Consider the following 22,070-nt stretch of genomic DNA (forward strand, 5'->3'; position numbering starts at 1 on the left):
TAGGGGTCTGGTCTGAAGTCTGTGTTTATTTAGGGGTCTGGTCTGAGGTCTGCGTTTATTTAGGGGTCTGGTCTGAGGTCTGCATTTATTTAGGGGTCTGGTCTGAGGTCTGCGATTATTTAGGGGTCTGGTCTGAGGTCTGCGTTTATTTAGGGGTCTGGCCTGAGGTCTGCATTTATTTAAGGGTCTGGTCTGAGGTCTGCGTTTATTTAGGGGTCTGGCATGAGGTCTGCGTTTATTTAGGGGTCTTGTTTGAGGTCTGCGTTTATTTAAGGGTCTGGTCTGAGGTCTGCGATTATTTAGGGGTCTGGCCTGAAGTCTGCGTTTATTTAAGGGTCTGGTCTGAGGTCTGCGTTTATTTAAGGGTCTGGTCTGAGGCCTGCGTTTATTCAGGGGTCTGGTCTGAGGCCTGCGTTTATTTAGGGGTCTGGTCTGAGGCCTGCGTTTATTTAGGGGTTTGGTCTGAGGTCTGCGTTTATTTAGGGGTCTGGTCTGAGGTCTGCATTTATTTAGGAGTCTGGTGTGAGGTCTGTGTTTATTTAGGGGTCTGGTCTGAGGTCTGCGTTTATTTAGGGGTCTGGTCTGAGGTCTGCGTTTATTTAGGGGTCTGGTCTGAGGTCTGCGATTATTTAGGGGTCTGGTCTGAGGTCTGCGTTTATTTAGGGGTCTGGCCTGAGGTCTGCATTTATTTAAGGGTCTGGTCTGAGGTCTGCTTTTATTTAGGGGTCTGGCATGAGGTCTGCGTTTATTTAGGGGTCTTGTTTGAGGTCTGCGTTTATTTAAGGGTCTGGTCTGAGGTCTGCGTTTATTTAGGGGTCTGGTCTGAGGTCTGCGATTATTTAGGGGTCTGGCCTGAAGTCTGCGTTTATTTAGGGGTTTGGTCTGAGGTCTGCGTTTATTTAGGGGTCTGGTCTGTGGTCTGCGTTTATTTAGGAGTCTGGTCTGAGGTCTGTGTTTATTTAGGGGTCTGGTCTGAGGTCTGCGTTTATTTAGGGGTCTGGTCTGAGGTCTGCGTTTATTTAGGGGTCTGGTCTGAGGTCTGCGATTATTTAGGGGTCTGGTCTGAGGTCTGCGTTTATTTAGGGGTCTGGCCTGAGGTCTGCATTTATTTAAGGGTCTGGTCTGAGGTCTGCGTTTATTTAGGGGTCTGGTTTGAGGTCTGCGTTTATTTAGGGGTCTGGTCTGAGGTCTGCGATTATTTAGGGGTCTGGTCTGAGGTCTGCTTTTATTTAGGGGTCTGGTCTGAGGTCTGCGATTATTTAGGGGTCTGGCCTGAGGTCTGCATTCATTTAAGGGTCTGGTCTGAGGTCTGCATTTATTTAGAGGTCTGGCCTGAGGTCTGCATTTATTTAAGGGTCTGGTCTGAGGTCTGCATTTATTTAAGGGTCTGGTCTGAGGTCTGCGTTTATTTAGGGGTCTGGCATGAGGTCTGCGTTTATTTAGGGGTCTTGTTTGAGGTCTGCGTTTATTTAAGGGTCTGGTCTGAGGTCTGCGTTTATTTAGGGGTCTGGTCTGAGGTCTGCGATTATTTAGGGGTCTGGTTTGAGGTCTGCGTTTATTTAGGGGTCTGGTTTGAGGTCTGAGTTTATTTAAGGGTCTGGTCTGAGGTCTGCGTTTATTTAGGGGTCTGGTTTGAGGTCTGTTTATTTAGGGGTCTGGCCTGAGTTTATTTAGGGGTCTGGTCTGAGGTCTGCGATTATTTAGGGGTCTGGCCTGAGGTCTGCGTTTATTTAAGGGTCTGGCCTGAGGTCTGCATTCATTTAAGGGTCTGGTCTGAGGTCTGCATTTATTTAGAGGTCTGGCCTGAGGTCTGCATTTATTTAAGGGTCTGGTCTGAGGTCTGCATTTATTTAGAGGTCTGGCCTGAGGTCTGCATTTATTTAGGGGTCTGGTGTGAGGTCCGCGTCTTGTCTGAATACATAGAGGGGGTCTGTCTGGAGTCAGTATTCAGTTGGGGGGGTCTATGAATGTTTACGGTGGTCCTGTAGCTCTGCATTTCGGGAGGAGACTGCGCAGGCGCGGACACATATACAGGCCCGCACTCAGCGCTTTCCCCTTATCCGGTTGCTATGCAAAATAAACTCTCATAGCGACCAATCCGATACCATAACGCGTGATGTCACCAAAGTGGGCGTGCCCGGTAAACGCCTATTCGTTGCGTCACTTCTCCCTCCGACCAATCACACGCGGCAGTGAGGGTTGTCGCTGCCCTGTGGTAGTTTTTTTTTTTTTCCTGACTGGCGGTGACCGACGCCATTTTGTTAGAAGACGTCGCCAGTGGCGGAGCGGAGCAGTCACTCCCGGCGGCCGCCGCCGGCTCCTCTCTGTCGCACCATGCTGTGAGCTCTCACCCGCCTCATTGTAGGGACTCCTGGGGTGGGGGACACACAGCCTCACCACTGTCACCCATGGCGGCCGACGAGGCCCGAGAGGACGCCTGCCGGGATTACCAGTCCTCCCTGGAGGACCTGACTTTCAACAGCAAGCCGCACATCAACATGCTGACCATCCTCGCCGAGGAGAACGTGCAGTTCGCCCGGGACATCGTCACTCTTATCGAAGCGCAAATCGCTAAGGTTTTTATGACTAAAGCATTTTCTTCTCTTCCGTGTCCCCTTCTCTGTCCCTGCCCTGTTTCACCATCCAATATGGCGGCCGGCCTCGCTTTCTGACGTGTCGGCCATCTTTACCTCAGCTCTCCTCCTCTCGCTGCCCCCATAGTAAGGTCAGGACCCCGCATCAACCCCTTATGTTCCCTTCTTGGCTCACGGGGGGGGGGGGCTCTTCCAAAATGGCGGCTTAAAGGGATCACATTTTAGAGGGGCAGGTAGAGGGTCCACATCCCACCCCCCCTTGGTCTTAGCCTCTTTTTTTACCTCTGTAGAGTCAGATCTCCTGCTTGTATTTCGCCATAGTACAGGGAGAGGCCGTCCATGTCCCATCTCAGCAATGGCCGCCGCTCCGCACGGAGCCTTAAAGGTCTTCACATAGACATTCCCTTTAAATGTTGCCCTAAAAGGGGTCAGCCATTTACTAGCAAGGTTATTGACAATGTCATCAACTGATTTTATTTATATATATATATATATATATATAATTTTTATTTTTTAAAGACCCCCTTTCCCTGCTGCACAGGACAATGGAGGTCTCCAAGTCTGGTACAGTCAAAATGGCGGCAGTCATGTGACTTACCCATGTGTCCGCCTCCAGGGGTGCAGGTAGGTCACATGATCTACTAGGCCTTCGTCACTTACTTTTGGCCTCACGAGACTTTTTGGGTCCAGTAAGTGCTGAAAGGCCTCCATGATGGTGTCCGAGGGAGGAAGGCGCAGGCTACACAGCTTGGCTATAATTGCCCATGAGGCAGCAGAATAAGTCACGTGATAGTCGCCATTTTGGCTGCGAGAGATCCAGAGAAGACCACCCCACCGTCACTGGGGAAGGGGGGGGTTTAGAGAACAAAACTGCTGATGACTTTTTTTGAAACTTTTTACCAGAAAGTATCCGGCCGCCTTTCAAAGGGGCACTCCAGTTTTATGTAAATAAGCTCCCAGGGGTTGTCCGTCATTTAGTAATGAGTCTACAGTGCCCCAAATCTGTAGGAAACTAGGCCAATAACTGGTAATATGAATGGGTACCGCCCGTGCCTGACATTCGAGGCACCGAATCCGGCCGGGTCTCCTGGTATCCAGGCTGTCTGGTCTGCAGCCTCATACAGGGCTGTGGGGTTCGGGTCAGGAGACGGCAGCCGGGCCGCACTGGAGCCTTGAATGTCAGACATGTGTAACCGGACTCCTAAGGAATCCACACTGGCCACCCCAGAGCCTCGCTGTACACTGACTGTAGTGCAGGTACAGGACAGGGGTGTTACAATTTACGTGTTCCTGCCATCTGCTTCCTACTGGTTTGTGGAATTCTTGGCAACGTAAATGCCGGACAACCCCGTAATCTAAAATGAAAAGTTCTTCATCTTTTTGTTGTACAATACTTTTCCGCATCTCTGCTTGCTGCCATAGGATGGGGACAGTCTGGAGGGCCAAAGCCTGTCCTGACCGAATAGTTGTCACAGCTGAGTTTGCTACTATGGTATCTTGTCTAGATGATCCTCAGGCTGACACATTGTTCCCTGGAGAAGTGTCCAGACTGGATACAAATGTTACAAACTCTGAGAACTGTTTCCTAAGCTTTATTTTTGTTTTCCCCAAATCGGCAGGGACCCGCTCCGATCCTGAGAATGGGCTCTGTAGTACCCTGACCTAAATAGGGCAGAGCTGTCCACCCGAACCAAAGCTTAAAACAAAAGGAGCTAATACCCTGTAATAAGTAAATAAGCAGTGAGAGTACATGTAGATAACATCATCGGGTTCTAGGTTTAAATGATTTAGATAAAAAAGTAAAAGCCATCCCACCACAACAAGGTGTACCCGTCCCTAACGCTGCCCATTTGAGACAGTAACCAAGTGCTGTGCTTCACCTTCTCAAACAGTCCCATAGACAATGAATTCGGCAGAGGCCACACATGTGCATCCCTCATACGTTCGCTTGATAACTGGAGGCTGGACCGCTGAGGAGGAGGGATAACTTGATCTTGGGAAAATCTTTAGGCTGCGTTCACACGTTCCGGTTTTTTCGCGGTTTTTCCCGATAAAAACGCTATAACACCGCATACAAGAAGCATCCCATCATTTAGAATGAATTCCGCATGTTTTGTGCACATGATGCGTTTTTTTCCGCATAAAAAACGCATCAGGCACAAAATCCGGACATGCTCTATCTTTTTGCGTTTTTTTTTGCGGATTTCCCACTGCAAAATGCATTGGGAAGTGTCCGAAAAAAACCGCGGCAAAACCGCGGCAAAAAACGCATGCGGTTTTCTTGCGGATTTCATGCAGAAAATGTCCGATTTTTCACAGGAATTTTCTGCATGAATTCCTGAACGTGTGCACATAGCCTTAAAGTGTAACTAAACTTTTAAAAAGCCTCTGATGTCATCACCCTTTTAAAGCCCTGTTGATTGAAGACCCCCGGAACTTAGACCCCCCACTCTTTTGGTCTCTGTTGAGCCTTTGCACTACCATGCGATAGCTTGTGTATTAGTTGAGTACTTCTACCTTCTCCTTTCAGCGAGTTTCATCACCAGGACTGCCCACTGATCAATATTTTGGGCTGTATGGTGGCTTTTTTTCCCCCTGGGGTACAACTGTAGTTTGGGTTAGGTCTGTGATGCTTTTATTTTTTTGCTACCAGATGTAAACTGTGTTCCTATTCACTGACAGCAAGCAGAGAGCTAGAAATTTTCACGTTAAGTATCAGATCAGATGCAGAACTTTTCATTATGCAGTAAACAGCAACTTATTTGCAAACAACTGTAGACCCCCCTAGTCCCCCTTAATGACTGACATTGGATGAGGCCACACGTTTATGCCATGTAGTATTACGGGTAGCTGAGGTATATTCCCCCTCCCCCGTCTCTGGTAGTGATAAGGTTTTGTATGATACGTAGTGAGTCAGCCTTCTGGGTGCCCGCGTCATCGATAGTCACGTTGTAGCTGTCAGCGGCGCTGCCAGGGTCCTCCCCTCCCCCACCCTACATGCTTTAACCACATGTTGAGTATGAGTTCACCGATCTATTCAATAAATGGCTTTACCGTGTGTGACTGGTATGCTGCAAACTGCAAATAAAATGTATCAAATATGTATTTGTCTTTTTTATTTACCATTGTTTTCTATTGTACGCTGTGTGTTCCATTCACAAGATACCTGCTGCTGCCGGCGGGGGGCTGGGGCAGAAGGTGGTGTGATAATGGCAGGAGGGGGGTCTTCTCTTTAGCTATCCAGATGGTTATATGAGACAAGTTGTTGCCATGCTGACTCTACGTTATTTTCTATTACTGAGGCCATAGGGTTTCTCTTTGTAGGTAAATTATATATCTGGGTTGGGGGTCGGGTTACTGGGCATTAGACGATAACCTTCTGCCATTATGTAATGTCACGTTCAGGGTTCGGCCATATTTTCTCCTTTTTATAGATTACATTCATTTTTTTTTTTTTTTTTTTTTTTTTTTGAGCTACAGAAGGGCGGGTTAATGATTGCCCTTTATAGTTATTAACACAGATGTAAAAGTGCAGATCTACATGACCTGGTGTCTCGTGGACGGTTTCAGGGAATATGTGACTGGGAGAGACCAGGTCATTTACCTGCTGCGGTGGAGGTGAAGCCCTTTAAAGGGGTCCTACAGGAGTAGAGAAACATGGCTGCTTTTCTCTGCTTTGTGCACAGGCTGTAAACGGGTACGGTGCGGACCTTTGCCAAAAAGGGCAGCCATGGTTTTTCTTCTTCTGTCCAGTCCCCCTTTTTTTTTTTTTTTTTTTTTTACATTGCTTGCTTTCCTCTCGGATCAGTTGCTTGTTATAAAACACATTTCCACAACAATGGACGCACATATATAAACCTGAATGTGGACTGTGCTGCCGTTCCTCTGGTGGGAGCAGGACGACTGGAGGAACCTGCTAAGCACGTACTGGTGACTAATGTGACTGATGTAACAGGTGACACATGTCTGGGAGGAGCGCTACCGATCACATTGGACGAGTACACATCTGGACTATGCTCTGGAAGATGCAGCTTTACTCCGCTATTACTAAGTGTATCTTCAGCTGTTGCCAGATGGACGCACGCAAATGTGGAGAGCAATGCTATCCGGCCATGGATTTCCTGAAACAAGCGCTGCTTGATAACTGAACTGTTAACACAAAATAATAATTTAGGAAAAAAAAAAATGGATGTCATAGAAAGCAATGGCTGCAATGACGTGATGGTAACACTAATTTATAACCTCCAGCCTCCCGTCCTCTAGTAATGTATGGGACGTAACGTATATATAATCCTTGGTTTGTATACAGATGGGATCTGACATGGGGTAATGGTTTATGTCCTACTAAACTTACCAGTTTTCTTTTATCTAGGCGCCTAGTACAGAGAAGCTTCCAGTCATGTATCTCATGGACTCCATTGTTAAAAATGTCGGAGGAAACTATCAAACAGCGTTTGCTAAAAACATAGTTTCCACGTTTGTTAATGTGTTTGAAAAGGTATAGATTCATTATTCTTTCTCATGTTCACTGTACCTCTGTTCTTGTCACATAAAGGGGGGACTGCAAACCTTGTGTTGTAGGGGGGCTGGAGAGCGGTGGGGAGTTTTGTAGTTCTGGTCACTTTAATCATGAAATGTATTTTCTATGCTGTTATTGTGCCCCCCAACCCTGAAACGGCCCCACTGTTGTCTGTTAAGCTCCAGGAAGACATCCAGGCCTCTCTTGAGACCCTCGACTGAGTTCTGTTGTTTGTCTGTTTGACTGTGGTTTAACCATGCTGTTGTCTTCTGTCAAAAACGACCGACCTTGACCTTCAATATTCTTTAAAATATTCAAGATGCGGCTCTGAAACCCGTGGCCGACCGACCCATCCTCATTTAAGTCAATCAACCACAAGTTTCAGAACCGCATCTTGAACACCCCAAAAAATACCAAAGTTCAAAATCGGTCTCCCCAGACCGAAGACAACAGCAGGGTTAATATTGTGGTGAAGCCAGGCTATAGTGAGGAATAGCTCATGGACGACAGTGGCGCCATTTACTGGGAAGGTTGTCATTTAATTTTTTACAACCTTTTTAGAGGACCCTTCCGCTTTCCTGATGTCTGTTTTAGTGTATACTTGTGCTTCCAATATCTGTTTTTGGGGAAGGATATAGGAGTAATTAGGCAACTGGGTGTTACTGTTTGCTTTTTATAGCTGCCAACATTGATAATTGCATTTTCAGTGTGATTTAAACAGACAATATCCAGGAGCACCCATCTGTGGGTGGTAATTTTGTTAATGGTACCTTTTCCAGCTAGGGCCTTCCCTGACAAGTGTGTCCCTATAGTTTAAGCTGTGATTGGACAGGGTGTGTATCATCTGACATTTATTGCCAAGGTAAATCATAACTATATTCATTAAAGGGGTTGTCCAGTCTTTTACGAAGTCTGATTGCACACCATGCAGCCAATATTCTCCCGATGTCGGCGATGAGAGCGTCTGGCCTGGAGACATTTGCAGGCATTGTGACAATTTGGTAGTCTGCAGACAAGACCAGACAATTCCTTTAAACTTGGGAGTTAAAGCCCCACAGCGTATTTTTTTTGCCCTTTATCAATCACTGAGTGCATTAAAATGGTGACCGATTGCTGTCTTCAGCCGTTTCCAGCTTCGCTCCGGTCCTCTGCATCAAGTGACCACAGTTGTGACCTGTCAGGTCACACAGCGACTTTGTGGACTAGACGTCACTTTCTCTACGTAAGTTTGAGGCCTAAAACAAGGCTGGATGATGAGGCAAGTCAGAGCTGTGGTCACGGGTGTAGGAGAGGAGCGGAGCCGCGCAGGAAACGGCGGAGGACAGCGAATGGTAAGTATTAAAACACATTACTGATTGCCAACAAATGGGGCAATAAGAAAAAAAACAAACACCCGAGTGGTCTGTTTTAGGAGCAAAATCCTCGGAAGTGCTGATATTTGCTAATAGACACTTTGCAGTAGAGCGGACAGGTCCTTCTGTGTTAAGGGGTTCGCCCACCGGGCTAAGTCGCTTATAGTGTTGGTGAAGGAAGTATCCTAATCTAGCCTTGAGTGAATTAGAACTTGACAGTAACTTTGTAACATGGGACCAGCCATTTATATCTTGCTTCATGCATTGTTGGGTTTTTTTTTTTTCTGGCATTTGCCATCATTATGTATGTATTTTCTTTAATTTGGTGTAAATGCCTCTATCCTCCTGATACAGAAAAGATATATATATATATCCTTGTACCGTGTTAGCCAGTAGATAGAAAATATTTAGAATTGAGAGTCCTCAGTGGTTGATACCTTTTTAATCGCTAACTGAAAATAATCCATCTTTTCAGTTAGCCATTAAAAGGTATCAACCACTGAGGACTCTCAATTCTAAATATTTTTCTATGTTCTCCTGAATGTTCTTTCTGTTTATGCGCCTCTCCGTTCATGAGATGTTAATCCCTCTTCCGTATATGTAAATCTAGTCCTTTTAGCCAACTGGGCGTGACACGGAAGAGTTGATAAACCTGCCAGATTGGCAGAGGAATAGTTTACATGCAGGAAAGAGGGGGCAATATCTCGGGAACGGAGGTGCAGAAACCAGAGTATATACAGTTTTTTTTCAGCCTGAATCATCTTATGTAAAATGTTTGTAGATTTTAACAGGGGCCTTTATATAAAAGGATTTAGGAGTAAAACTCTGCTCTAAAATACACATTAAAAAAAAAAAATGCAAACAGCACATTTGGGAGAATAGGTGGAAATACACCAGGCAAAAACGATGCAGTACCAGACAGTAAAATACGTGTAAGGGCTCATGCAGACGCCTGTGCAAATTGATCCGATCACGGACCACTAATGCAGAGTGGTCGCGGTTTGGTTCAGGAAAGCCGTATCCTGTCCGTACATTGCGGCCCGAGATCCACAGCCGTCTGAATGAGCCCTGAAAGTGAATCTGCTGCGGTTTGTCCAGTGCACGGTCAATACACAATGTTTCTCTTGTTTCTAGGTGGATGAAAACACTAGGAAAAGTTTATACAAATTAAGGTCCACATGGGAGGAAATATTTCCCTCCAAAAAACTGTATGCACTCGATGTACGGGTCCAGCAAGTGGACCCAGCGTGGCCCATCAAACCTTTACCTCCAAATATCAATTCGCCCAGCATCCATGTGAATCCCAAATTCCTTAACAAAGTAAGTCCAAGAAATGCATTTCCGTTGTTTGTTTTGTTTTTGTTTGTTTTTTTTTTTTCATTTTGTCTGCCAGAAAAATTAGAATAATTTTTTCTATCCCGGTGGTAGTGTTTTGCTCATATCCTATATATTTTTTGAAACTTTTTTTTTTTTCAATCAATAGTCTGATGAAGCCCCTAAAACTGCCATCTCAACTTCAAAACCGGCACCTCGTGTCCCCCCACCTGTGAAACCTGTGGAGGTGCAGAAGCCGGCGCTGTCGCAGGAGCAGGTTATTCGGCAGCAGCTGCTGATGAAGCAGAAACAGTTGTTAGAACTGCAACAAAAGAAGCTGGAACTGGAATTGGAGCAAACAAAGGCGCAGCTGGTGAGTGAGGGGTTTAACCCAGCTTAGACACTGGATTCCAGTTTGGTCAGCATCCAGTTGCACAGATTGCATGATAAATTGTGTGCTGAGATATAATACTTGGTGTATATATCCATATCTGTTACGGAGGCTTGGCCTCATGCAGGCGACACTCGAAATACCTGCATGTACGGTTATTGGAATCTAAAAAGACTACTGTCCTGCCCGATCGTCTTGGGATGTAGAGTGTAATCTGCAATGGAGGTATGGAAATGTTCACAGTTGTGTTTTTTTGTATCTAGGCCAGCAGTTCAAGTTCTGTCTCCGTACTTCCGAAGCCAGAGATTCCTCACCTGTCTCTGAAGGCCTCGCTACCCACCTCCACTCATAGTGACAAAGGAAAAGCATCAGTTCCTTCTCCGCCCGTGGAGAAGCCTGCTGTGCCAACCAGAGACCCTCGACTTAACCGAAATAGTCAGCATTCAACACATTCTAAAGATCAAGGATCTAAAAAAGAAGTCAAAGCAATCCTACATCCCCCTGAGCCTAAACCAGCGAAACCTGCAGCTGCCGAGAAAGTAAGCTCCTCGACAAAGCAAGAAAAGAGCAAGACGAGCGATAAATTGCCCAAAAGGGAAAGTGCACATACAGACCATAAAGGTAAATCAAAGTCACCTTCTCCTATGAAGGCTAAAGTATCGCATTCAAAGGACTCGAAATCGACCGACTCTGACACGAGTAAGCGAGACCCAAGACTACGCAAGCCCCTCCGGGACAAAGCCGATGGGAAGCCCGAAGAAATAAAGGAAAAAAGGCGAAGCACTGACAAAAAAGAGGATCACAAATCGTCTGATCATCGCCAGTCAGGAAACAGGAGCAAGATTGCAAACGGCATACAGAAAAGTGAGCCAAGCCTGAATGACGGTGACAAGCCCACTACAAAACCAAGCAGAGCACCCGGGCGGAAGAGATCACGATCACGCTCCCCAAAAACTCGATTGCTGTCACCCAAGAGGCGAGAGAGGAGATCGCCGGTCAAAAGAAGGCAAAGAAGCCTGTCCCCAATTCCTTCACTTCTAAAAATCGGCAAGGTGCGCCAACCAGGCGGGAAACAGTCTCATTCGGAAGAGTTTCCACCTAGCACACGAGATGAGCGAAGTAAAAGAATCCCAAAGATAGATGCCCGAGATAGCAGGAGGCCAAAGAAAAGCTCGGAGGAAAGATCGCAGGATCCAGCCACTCAGACGTCGATCAGGTCCAGCTCTGAGCCAAAAGAGAATGTGGAGAACTGGCAAGAATCAAAAACCAGCAAAAGATGGAGGCCCGGCTGGGAAGAGAGCAAGACGTAAGTAATGTACAGGTCACCTTGCTAGATAATGGAGCGGAAAAGTGTCTGCCATGACTAATCTCATATCTTCATTGCAGCTCACAAAGCAGAGATCACCATCAGGGTAACAGAAGCACACCAGCAAGACATCGAGACAGCTGGTCAAACAAGAGCGTTCTCTCACCCCGGACGCCAAAGCTACAGTCGTGGCTCAGTGTCGATGCCGATTTAAAAATCCCTAAGGAATTAACAAGTGCCAGCAAGGGCGAATTGCTGGAAAGGGTAAATGGCTAAGATTAAAAACATGGAATATCTTGTGAGAGTAGATGTAAGATTCTGCATTAAACCTGGGAAATTTGGGGAGAAGGGGCAGCAAATGACATACTATGTGTGCAGTGTGGTGTTCATGTAAGTTATTGTATGGGGTCATAAAGGAGAACCTAAGAAGAAAACCAGTGTGTTTAGGAGACTTTTGCCTGTCATTTGGGGTCTGAATGTTTTTAGTGAATACTTTCTGGCAAGTCACACGTACAATTCCTTGCACCTAGTGGGTAAAGTGGTATAAATGATCGCAGCTAGTTCAGTTTGTCACGCTAAGCTTTTACCATTTTTCTATATTGCAGGCCAACGAGCGACTGACATTGGGGGAGATCACTCAGGATGAGTTCCTCGTGGTGGCTCATCAGATTCGCCAACTCTTCCAATACCAAGAAGAGAAGCAAAGATACATCGCTTGGGATAGTCCCACAGATGACGCCAACGGTGGCGGACGAAAGAAGCCGCTCCTATCCAATGCCGAGTTGAATTATTACGAGCACAAAGCAAAGCTGCGAAGAACACAGGTTCAGCCCTTCATGGAAGGCTTCCTCGATATGGATGAAATGGATGTGGACGCCAGACAAAGCGAGCTTGAGGAATTGATCCAAAGGGCTATGTCACCGGAAACAAGGCCTCACACGGACGAGCTAGTACATGATTTTCACAGGAGACTCGATGATCAAAGTGAGCTTTCTACAGGTGAGTTTCCTCTTTGACATTTTTCATGGTCGGTGTTGCTTTTCTGGCCCGTTTTAGTTCCTTTGTCCTCATATTGCATTTTTTTTTCCATTCCGCAAGGTTTAAGAGAAGAACAGAGGTCATCATACAATGAAACCTATCCCAAGAGACCCCGATATAATGAAGCCGATCAGGCCTTTGCAGACGATAAAGCACGAATTGGAAAGGACAGCATACAACATGTTGGCCTGCTCGATGAGAGGACACCATTGATTGAGACCCCATCCCTATTATCTGGCCCTGTCGGCAAAGGATTTGAAGATCACACCAATGTAAGATTGGATTCTCCTGCAAAGCCCTGCTCGCTGTTTGAGGACACATCATGTCTGAGAGCGGATCCTCTTTTCAACAGCGAATTAGTTGACACTCCACGATTTGACAATTTGACTGTGCAACCTGTTAACCAACTCGTGCAAAGATTTGAAGGACAGAACCAGATGGTTCCAAATCCCCCAATTGGCAACCAAATGTTGGATGTCCTACAAGGTCCACAGAGATTTGAAGGACCACAGAGTAGACATACAGGGGGTTTTGATGGCCCACTAGTGGCACCATCACGATTTGATGGCATGCAGCCTGTGGGGGCTGTAAGGTTCGAAGGCGGGTTAGGCCCACAAAGGTTTGATACTGGAACCGGACCACAGAATTTTGAGGGCCATCAAAGGTTCGAAGGTCCTCAGAGGTTTGATGGTGGATTAGGACCTCAGAGATTTGACGGTGGATTAGGGCCTCAGAGATTTGATGTGCCTTCCCAACCATTACTACAGCCAAGGTTTGAGGGTCCTCAATGCACATCGGTGCGGTTTGATCAACCAGTGCGATTTGACACTATGGCCGGGCAACCTATGCACTTTGATGGGCCTCCTGGTCCAAGGTTTGATACTGCTCCAAATCCCAGGTTTGATGGGCTTCCCAGGCCAAGATTTGATGGTCCCAGGTTTGATGGGCCCAAGTTTGATGGGCCCAGGTTTGATGGGCCCAGGTTTGATGGGCTACCAGGTCCAAGGTTTGATGGCCCCCTAGGTGCAAGGTTTGACCCAAGTCCACAACCTTTAATGCGATTTGATGGACCAATGGGGCAGAACGTACCAAGGTTTGATAATCCACAAGTCCATAGATTTGAGAACCAACCACTCCACACGCAACGATTCGATGTCATCCCTGGGCAGCCTTGTCAAAGATTTGATGGTCCACCCGGGCACCAGACCCCTCCAAGATTTGATGGACCAATGCAAATGCAACCACGGTTTGATGGACTGATGCCTCAACGATTTGACTGTCCGAATCCACAGCCGCGATTTGATGTGCCCGGCGTACATCCAGGGCCACGGTTTGATAACTTACCTACATCCATCGGACAAAATGTTCCACCGTTTGGGCAGAATGTTCCATTCGAGCGTCAAAATGTGTTTCCTGGGCAATTTCAAAGACCGGAACAAAGGTTCGATGTGCCTCAGGGCCCTGGATTTTCTGGTCCACCTGCCCCTGGGGTGCAGGGATTTCCTAATCCGCATCCAAGACCATCTGGACCTTACTTTGATGATAAAAATCCACAAGGGCCTGCATTTGGACACTTTAATATGCCTGTCGGAAATCTTCAGCCTAATCCACAGGTGAGTGATATACTTTGGTGTTTTTACTTGAAGAAAACTGAAGGTTCTATTAATGTAGCACGGTCACCTGCAAAACATAAGGACTTGGTATAAATCTCCAGGCAGGTGGTAGGATTTCATGACTATGGTAGTACGGTTTTATGTTATCGGCTCATTGTAAAATTGAAGGTGTATAGTCATCTTATAAAGTGAAAGTGTTCCAGCCGCAAGAGATCAGTCTGGTGTGTGAGGTTTGAACTCCTCATTGTTACATGACCCCCTGCAGTTTTAGGATCGATTTACGTCCTTCCTAATCGTACAGATACGCAATCCTAGAAAAGCTCAAGAGTACTCGGCATAGACCATTTTCACCGATCCACTCCGTATGTAACAGTCGTTAGACAGGACATGCGACAATGGGGTCCCCTTCCCCACCAGTTGTCAGAATGGGGGTCCTAAATCTTGGGTTTGAACGAAGTGGTGTGGCATATGCTTTACTGCTTTAATAACAGACCATCGCTGACATCAGCAATCCCGTAGACCAGTGTTCCCCAACTCCAGTCCTCAAGAGCCACCAACAGGTCATGTTTTCAGGATTTCCTTAGTATTTCACAAGTGATGGAATTAATGTCTGCGAAGGTGATGCAGTTATCACCTGTGCAATACTAAGGAAATCCTGAAGACATGACCTTTTGGTGGCTCTTGAGGACCGGAGTTGGGGAACACTGCCGTAGACAGTAAGTGGATCGGTAACTCCCATACCCGCCAACCACAGTTGTATTCTAAAAAGATTCGGGACCCTGTTGTTCACCGACTTGCCCTCTACTATTACAATCTCCTTAAACGCCTTTTGATATGATGATTGCATATTTGATCCATCTTTGATTCTTTACTTTTGATTCTGCAGTCATGACGAGCAAACGTGCTTGATAAGGTGTTATCCAAGTTTCCTGCTTCATTGGGGGACACTCTCAGTATTTTGAGCGTGCTCTAGTAATTTGTTCGAGTCTTACGGCCTAATATAGGCAATCCCGTACAGCCATTGGGACTCGAACATATTTTTCGAGCATGCCGAAGGCACTGTCAGCATCCGAGCATGGAGGATAACACCTTATCCCAGCATGAGCATGTTCGCTCATCATTACCTCGGATTGAGTTCACATTATACAGGCACTTTTCATCGGGGCATTTTATGATGACCTGTTACTCTGTAAATGCCCGGCACTGGAAATAAGAGTTAGTTACCTATAATTTACACCTGACGAGGACTGAGGAGTAAATGACATGTTACAAGGGAAGCGCGCTGCTTGTAGTAACTTTTTTTTCATTCTGTTCTAGTTTCAGCCTATGGACACTATGGCTCAACCTCCACCATTTACCCAAGAACCTCTACCCTCAACACAAATGACCAACACCGGAGTGTTTGCTCCCAACCAGCCGGGTATGTCCCCCCTAAGTATGGTTTCCTCACATTTCGGGGGATGAGATGATTTTTAATTCAGTAGTCAGGATGTTGCATGGGTATTCCCATCTTTGTAGTACTGCCATGTTGGGGTCTGCCGTCAGACTCCCTGGTATGGACTGACCCTCTAATGGAAGCTTATCCACTGGATAGGGAATACACTACTGATCATCTGGGTTTTGACCACCAATCTTGGCAACTAAGGGCTCTGGCACCAATTATTTTGGGAATAACCTTTTAATGAGCTACAGCGCTAAGTCGGCAGCTCAGCCCCTCACTTAACCCCTTAATGACTGCCAATACGTCTTTTAACTGACCTGGGATATAAGAGAATATCCTCCCCATACAGATGACAAGCCAGCATCTGTTGGTTGTACACTATAGCTGACAACTTGCTGTATCAGCCACGATCAGTATTTGCACCTTCTAAATCTGTTTAACCCCTTAGATTCTGCTGTCAATAGTGACTACATCATTATAAATGGTTAACAGAGTGTGGGGGCTTCTTCTTTATCCCAATTGGTGCCCTCAGATCATGATTTTGTGGTCCTGATGTTTGCCATAGCAATTCATGACCAAATAGCGGCCTTAAGGTACCTTCACACATAACGATATTGTTAACGATATCGTTGCTATTTGTGACGTAGCAACGATATCGTTAATGAAATCGTTATGTGTGACAGCGACCAACGATCAGGCCCCTGCTGGGAGATCGTTGGTCGCTGAATAAAGTCCAGAACTTTATTTCGTCGCTGGACTCCCTGGAGACATCGCTGGATCGGCGTGTGTGACACCGATCCAGCGATGTCTTCACTGGTAACCAGGGTAAACATCGGGTAACTAAGCGCAGGGCCGCGCTTAGTAACCCGATGTTTACCCTGGTTACCATGCTAAAAGTAAAAAAAAACAAACAGTACATACTTACCTACAGCTGTCTGTCCTCCAGCGCTGCGCTCTGCACTCCTCCTGTACTGGCTGTGAGCCGGAAAGCAGAGCGGTGACGTCACCGCTCTGCTTTCCGGCTCCCAGACAGTACAGGAGGAGAGCAGAGAAGCAGAGCGCAGCGCTGGAGGACAGACGGCTGTAGGTAAGTATGTACTGTTTGTTTTTTTTTACTTTTAGCATGGTAACCAGGGTAAACATCGGGTTACTAAGCGCGGCCCTGCGCTTAGTTACCCGATGTTTACCCTGGTTACCGGCATCGTTGGTCGCTGGAGAGCGGTCTGTGTGACAGCTCTCCAGCGACCAAACAGCGACGCTGCAGCGATCCGGATCGTTATCGGTATCGCTGCAGCGTCGCTTAATGTGAAGGGGCCTTTAGAGTCTGACAGCTCTAGTAATCTGTTTAGAAGTTAGCAACATTTAGGTGGTAAAAATACACATTTTCACTTCTGTCATACCACTTTGCATTAATTCCTGTAAAGCACCTGAAGGGTTAATAAACTACCTGACAACAGTTTTCAATATGTTTAGGGGTGCTGTTTTTAAAATGGTATCACGTTTGTGGGTTTCCCAATATATAGGACCCCTAAAGTCACTTCAAACATGGATAAGTCCCTAAAAAAATAAAAGTAGTAAATTTCTTTGAAAAAATGAAAAATTGCTGCTACATTTTTAAACCTCCTAAAATGCTAACAAAATAAAATAACATTTTACAAATGGTGCTGATGTAAAGCAGACATGAGGGAAATGTTATTTATTAATGGTTTGCTGTTGTATGACTATCTGGATTAAAGGGATAATCATTCAAATTTAGAAAATTGCTAATTTTTTAACATTTTTCTCAAATTTTTTATATTTTTTATAAATAAACACAAAAAATGTTGAACTAAATTTACCATTATCATAAAGTATAATGTGTCACGAAAAAAACAATCTCAAAATCACTGGGATTTGTTGAAGCGTTGCAGAGTTATTACCACATAAAGTGACACTGGTCAGATTTCAAAAATTTGGCTCGGTCACTAAGGGGTTAATAATGGATGGGCTAGCCGCCACCAATCATAATGTCATATGAGGAAAATCCCTTTAAAATGGTCTGTTTTCTGGCGTTTTCATGTAGCCTGCTGTTTTTCCCATCAGAAGCGACAGCTCATCCCTTCTGATACCTTCTTTTAATCTTCCTGCCTATGATAATGGTGACCACTGCAGTACAGACTCTTCACGGTGTCCGTCGCTTATTGTTTTTGCTTTTTTTTTTTTTTTCTCAGGGCCTACATTTTCAAATCCAGAAAATCACTTGGGTCAGCTCGATGTTAACGAATTATTCTCCAAGCTGCTTTCCACGGGAATACTAAAAGCGTCTCAGACTGAAAGCTCCTCTTCCCGTAAGTAAATCTCATGGGACATTGGCTCTAGCATGTGTGTTCTCGCCTAATCAAATCTGCTTATTTTGTTGTTGTGACCTTTGCCAGGCCCTGGATTTTGTCTCCGGGTATTGGATGGTTCACAGATTGGACATTATTAAAATGGTTATAATGGACCTAGAGTCCGTGTAGGGAAATCTCGGCACCTCGTGCAACATTCTCATCCTCATTGTTTTCTAGAAGCGACAGAAGCAGCGACTCAATCTACACAAGAGGAGGAAGAAGAGGAGCCATTGGAGGATCAGGATGTTCCCGACCTCACTGGCTTTTCTATGGAAGATCTGAAACAGTGAGTAAAAAGTTCTCTCAAAATTTGTCCTCAAGTAAAAGGTGAAGTTATGTCCCAAGTTTACAATCCCCCTCTGTTGTCTTCCTGTAGCCGCTATGAGAGTACAATAGTCCGCCTGTACACTGGCATCCAGTGCTACTCGTGTGGGATGAGGTTTACAAAGTCTCAGACCGATGTGTACGCCGATCATTTGGACTGGCATTACCGCCAAAACAGAACGGAGAAGGATGTCAGCAGGAAGATAACGCACCGCAGATGGTACTACAGCCTAAAAGTGAGTACTGATCCGATACAGCGAGGCTCGTGAAGCTATTAGGGTATGTGCACACGTCAGGTTTTTTTCCTGACAAAATCCTGAGAATTCTGCCAGAAATCCGCGTTTTTTTCTGCGCCGATTTCTCGCGGAATTTGCGCTGATTTTTTGCGGATTTTTAGCGTTTTTTTTTTCCTGAATGACCTTTTTGTCATGGAATCCGCAAAAAGAATGAGCATGTCCGTTCTTTTTGCGGAATGCGTTTTTTTTGCGGAAAAAAACGCTAACATATGCACAAAACATGCGGAATGCATTCTAAAAGATAGGATGCATAATGTTAGCGTTTTTTTTACCGGATTTATAGCGTTTTTATAACGAAATTCCACAAAAAAAACGCTAAAAATCCGGACGTGTGCACATACCCTTAAACTCTGCAGAAAATCTATTGCAAAACTGAAAGCTAACATTTTATATTTTTTTTTTTTTTTTTTTTTTTTTTACTTGTTTTTTCATTTTAGGATTGGATAGAATTTGAGGAATTTGCTGATTTGGAAGAAAGAGCCAAAAGTCATTTCTTCGAAAAAGTACACGAGGAGGTTATATTAAAAACTCAGGAGGCAGCGAAGGAGAAGGAATTTCAGAGTGTGCCGGCCGGTCCCGCCGGAGCGGATGAGGTATCGGATTGTAGTGACCACTTATTTTAATGTCACCTGGGTTTACAAAGGGCTGGAGTCATCCATTTACTTTTTTTTTCCCTTTTTCCTTGCAGATTTGTGACATTTGTAAAGAGCAGTTTGAGCAGTATTGGGATGAGGAGGAGGAGGAGTGGCATCTGAAGAACGCCATGTGTGTCAGCGAAAAGGTAAGCGCTGCTTTGATAGCGGGTCCGTTACTACCGCCGCTGTATGCGTTGTCTGCAGCGTTACGGCTCTGCGCACCTGAGTGGGAGAATAGCTCGCTCCTATGAGACGACACACATGGACACTGGTGACTCCTATCAGCAGGAGTCTAGTGACTGAGCCATAACTTTTTAACTTTTATTACTTTTCGATCAATATAGCTATATGAGGTCTTGTTTATTTTGCAGGATGAGTTGTACTTTTGAGTGATGCATTGATTTTACCATATAGTGTACCAGAAACTGGGGGGGGGGGGAATCCAGGTTCAATTTCACAACCGTGTTTTTTTTTTTTTTTAAATATATATATATAAAGTGAACCCGTCAGCAGGATTTTGCCAAGTAAACTACAGACACTGTCAGGTTGGCGCCATTATACTGATTAAAATATGAAGGAATCCACCATTTTGCTCGAGTTAATTTACTTATTTTTAAGACCACAATATAAGCTGTGAAAGCGCAGTATTTAAAATAGGAGACGGATCACTGAAGATTGAATGATCTGACATTTAAGCCCACAAGGATTAAGATGAGGCCACTACCAAATAAAGCCCCCCACCGGCTGCCTGACATTTCAGTCAGTGTAACCGCTCCAACCTGACACTGTATTTTACGAAGTACAATCCGACTGACAGGTTCGATTTAAATAATGAAAAAAATTCAAACTTTGTAAGATTTTTTTTTTTTTTTTTTTGCCATTTTCTGAAACCCGTAGCATCTTTTTTTTATTTTTATTTTTTTATATATTTTTTTTTTTTGTCTGGTCTGTGCTGACCTTTTCACTGATGCCATTTTGCAGTAGATACGGTGTTTTATTGCAATGTTGTGGTGGCCAAAAAAAACGTAATTCTGGCATTTCGATCCTTTTTCCTGTTATACCGTGTACTGATCGGATTGGTTTATTTTATATTTTGATCAGACATTTCTGAACGCAGCGATACCAAAAAAAATGTGTATTTCATTTTACTTTCAATAGATCAAAAGGGGGGAGGGTTTACAAGTTTCATTTTTTTATTTTTATTTTTTTTACATTTTATTGGCTTTAATAGTCCTTTTAAGAGACTGGTCTCCAAAGTGATCAGTTATGGTTTGTGGAAATGGGGAAAGATAAAATTGCAGAAATTTAAAATTGGCCTCAATCACGGGAAGTGTGATGGTGTATTATAATATTTCTATATCTAATCTATAATCTATCTAATATCTATATCCATCTAATCAGTAGTAGTCTGCACCTAGGGTTTTTTTTATCCTGGTACTTCTTTTAGCGTAACATGTTTTTGTTTCCTTTTCTCAGATTTTCCATCCATCCTGCTACGAAGACTATAAAAATGTAAGTACTGTGTAGTGACTCCATTGTGCCGGCGTGATGTATTGAGTCTTGTAAGTAACTTTTACTTTTTCACAGTAACTTTCCATACTGCAGGAAAAAAAAAAACGCCATAAAGGTAACTGGTAGTGATCCTTTTCTGAACAGCGCCACCTAGTAACACATTCTTGGGGGGGGAAAAGGCCAAAGCTTGCCATATAGCAGCCTATACATTTGTCTTTATATCTTTGCAATCACAAGATTTTACTTCTCAGCATTTACTCATTCCCTCCCCCTCTTCTTTCAGACGTCCTCCTTTTTAGATTCCTCACCGTCCCCTAGTAAAACACTTCTAGAAAACCCACTGAATGCGATGTTGAGACTTGTTAAAGAGGAAGTGGCCGACACTTCCGACCCCACAGTCAGAGTGAAGGAAGAGCCCACTGCCGACAACTCATCTTCTCAGTGCTCCCAATCCATACCGCTCCTGACGGAGGTCAAAGCCGAAGCGGCCGAGCCGGTGTAAAAATCCGCACCGTTTACTGAGAGAAGAGGAAAAAATGCCGTCGAAGAGCTGGGGCCCGGGCCCTGGATACCTATTTGGTTACTGAATACATTTTTGTATTTGATTTTTTTCTTATGCTGCCTGCACAGTTTCATGTGTGTAAAAAAAGAAGAAAAAAGCCCATTCTGTAAATGTGTGCAGACTGTAAAAAAAAAGAAAGAGGTATTGTATGATTTTCACCTGACTGTAAATTATAAATAAAATTATTTTTGCTATACATGGAGTGTAATGTTTATGCACACCATTCAGAGGTAAAACAAATAATAAAATCTGCTCTCCTTTTGGTTGGAAATGTAATTATTTTATTTCGTAGATGGGTGTAGTAAATTGCAGCATTTTTTTTTCTCAATGCTAAGTTATAGGCAGTGTGGATGTTTTTTTTTTCCCCCTGTGTTGTTGGTTAACTTTTATTTATAACTGGGGAAACTGGACGAGTAAAAAAAACCTGCACAGGTAAATGACGGAACGGAAACTTTAATTTAAGTAGAAGACTGAAGTCTGCACCAGGCAAGAAGCGTGTAGATACTCTATACCCAGGCTAGATCTCTCCGGCCGTTCGCTTTATTTTCAGTGTTCAGCTTCTTGAATGCTTTCAGTACAAATGATATGTTCTCATTTAATTACTAATAAAAATGATTAGAATGAAATGGATTGTCTTGTAGTTTTTTGTTTTGGGGATGGGGGGAAATTCTACATGAGGTCCTATAGAGGACAGGGAGTATACAACTGATTTCTTAGTAGTAAATCTGTCACCACATTTCACTAAGCAAATTGCACATATTACTAAATATATCTTAGACCTGCTGGGGCTGGTATATTACTTTA

At 44.6% G+C, this 22,070-nt stretch overlaps 1 protein-coding gene across 1 annotated transcript; it reads left to right on the forward strand.

The window, feature by feature from the left end:
- The first annotated feature begins 2,249 nt into the window (after positions 1 to 2,249).
- On the forward strand, positions 2,250 to 21,892 carry PCF11 (PCF11 cleavage and polyadenylation factor subunit). The gene is made up of 16 exons (XM_069759337.1): positions 2,250 to 2,576; positions 6,967 to 7,092; positions 9,600 to 9,785; positions 9,949 to 10,152; positions 10,434 to 11,476; positions 11,557 to 11,740; positions 12,082 to 12,475; positions 12,575 to 14,127; positions 15,445 to 15,547; positions 17,779 to 17,895; positions 18,115 to 18,223; positions 18,314 to 18,497; positions 18,995 to 19,150; positions 19,246 to 19,338; positions 20,669 to 20,704; positions 20,988 to 21,892. Exons 1-16 carry the CDS (start codon positions 2,409 to 2,411, stop codon positions 21,204 to 21,206), a joined length of 4,875 nt encoding a protein of 1,624 aa, XP_069615438.1. The 5' UTR covers positions 2,250 to 2,408; the 3' UTR covers positions 21,207 to 21,892.
- Positions 21,893 to 22,070: the final 178 nt, after the last annotated feature.

Source organism: Ranitomeya imitator, chromosome 3 (assembly GCF_032444005.1).
Source record: "Ranitomeya imitator isolate aRanImi1 chromosome 3, aRanImi1.pri, whole genome shotgun sequence".
NCBI lineage: Eukaryota > Metazoa > Chordata > Amphibia > Anura > Dendrobatidae > Ranitomeya > Ranitomeya imitator.

Coding starts and splice junctions, on each gene's coding strand:
- PCF11 (XM_069759337.1), top strand. CDS start 2,409: ATGGCGGCCGACGAGGCCCGAGAGGACGCCTGCCGGGATTACCAGTCC. Junction 7,093..9,599: donor TTGTTAATGTGTTTGAAAAG/GTATAGATTCAT, acceptor TCTTGTTTCTAG/GTGGATGAAAACACTAGGAA. Junction 19,339..20,668: donor CCATGTGTGTCAGCGAAAAG/GTAAGCGCTGCT, acceptor TCCTTTTCTCAG/ATTTTCCATCCATCCTGCTA.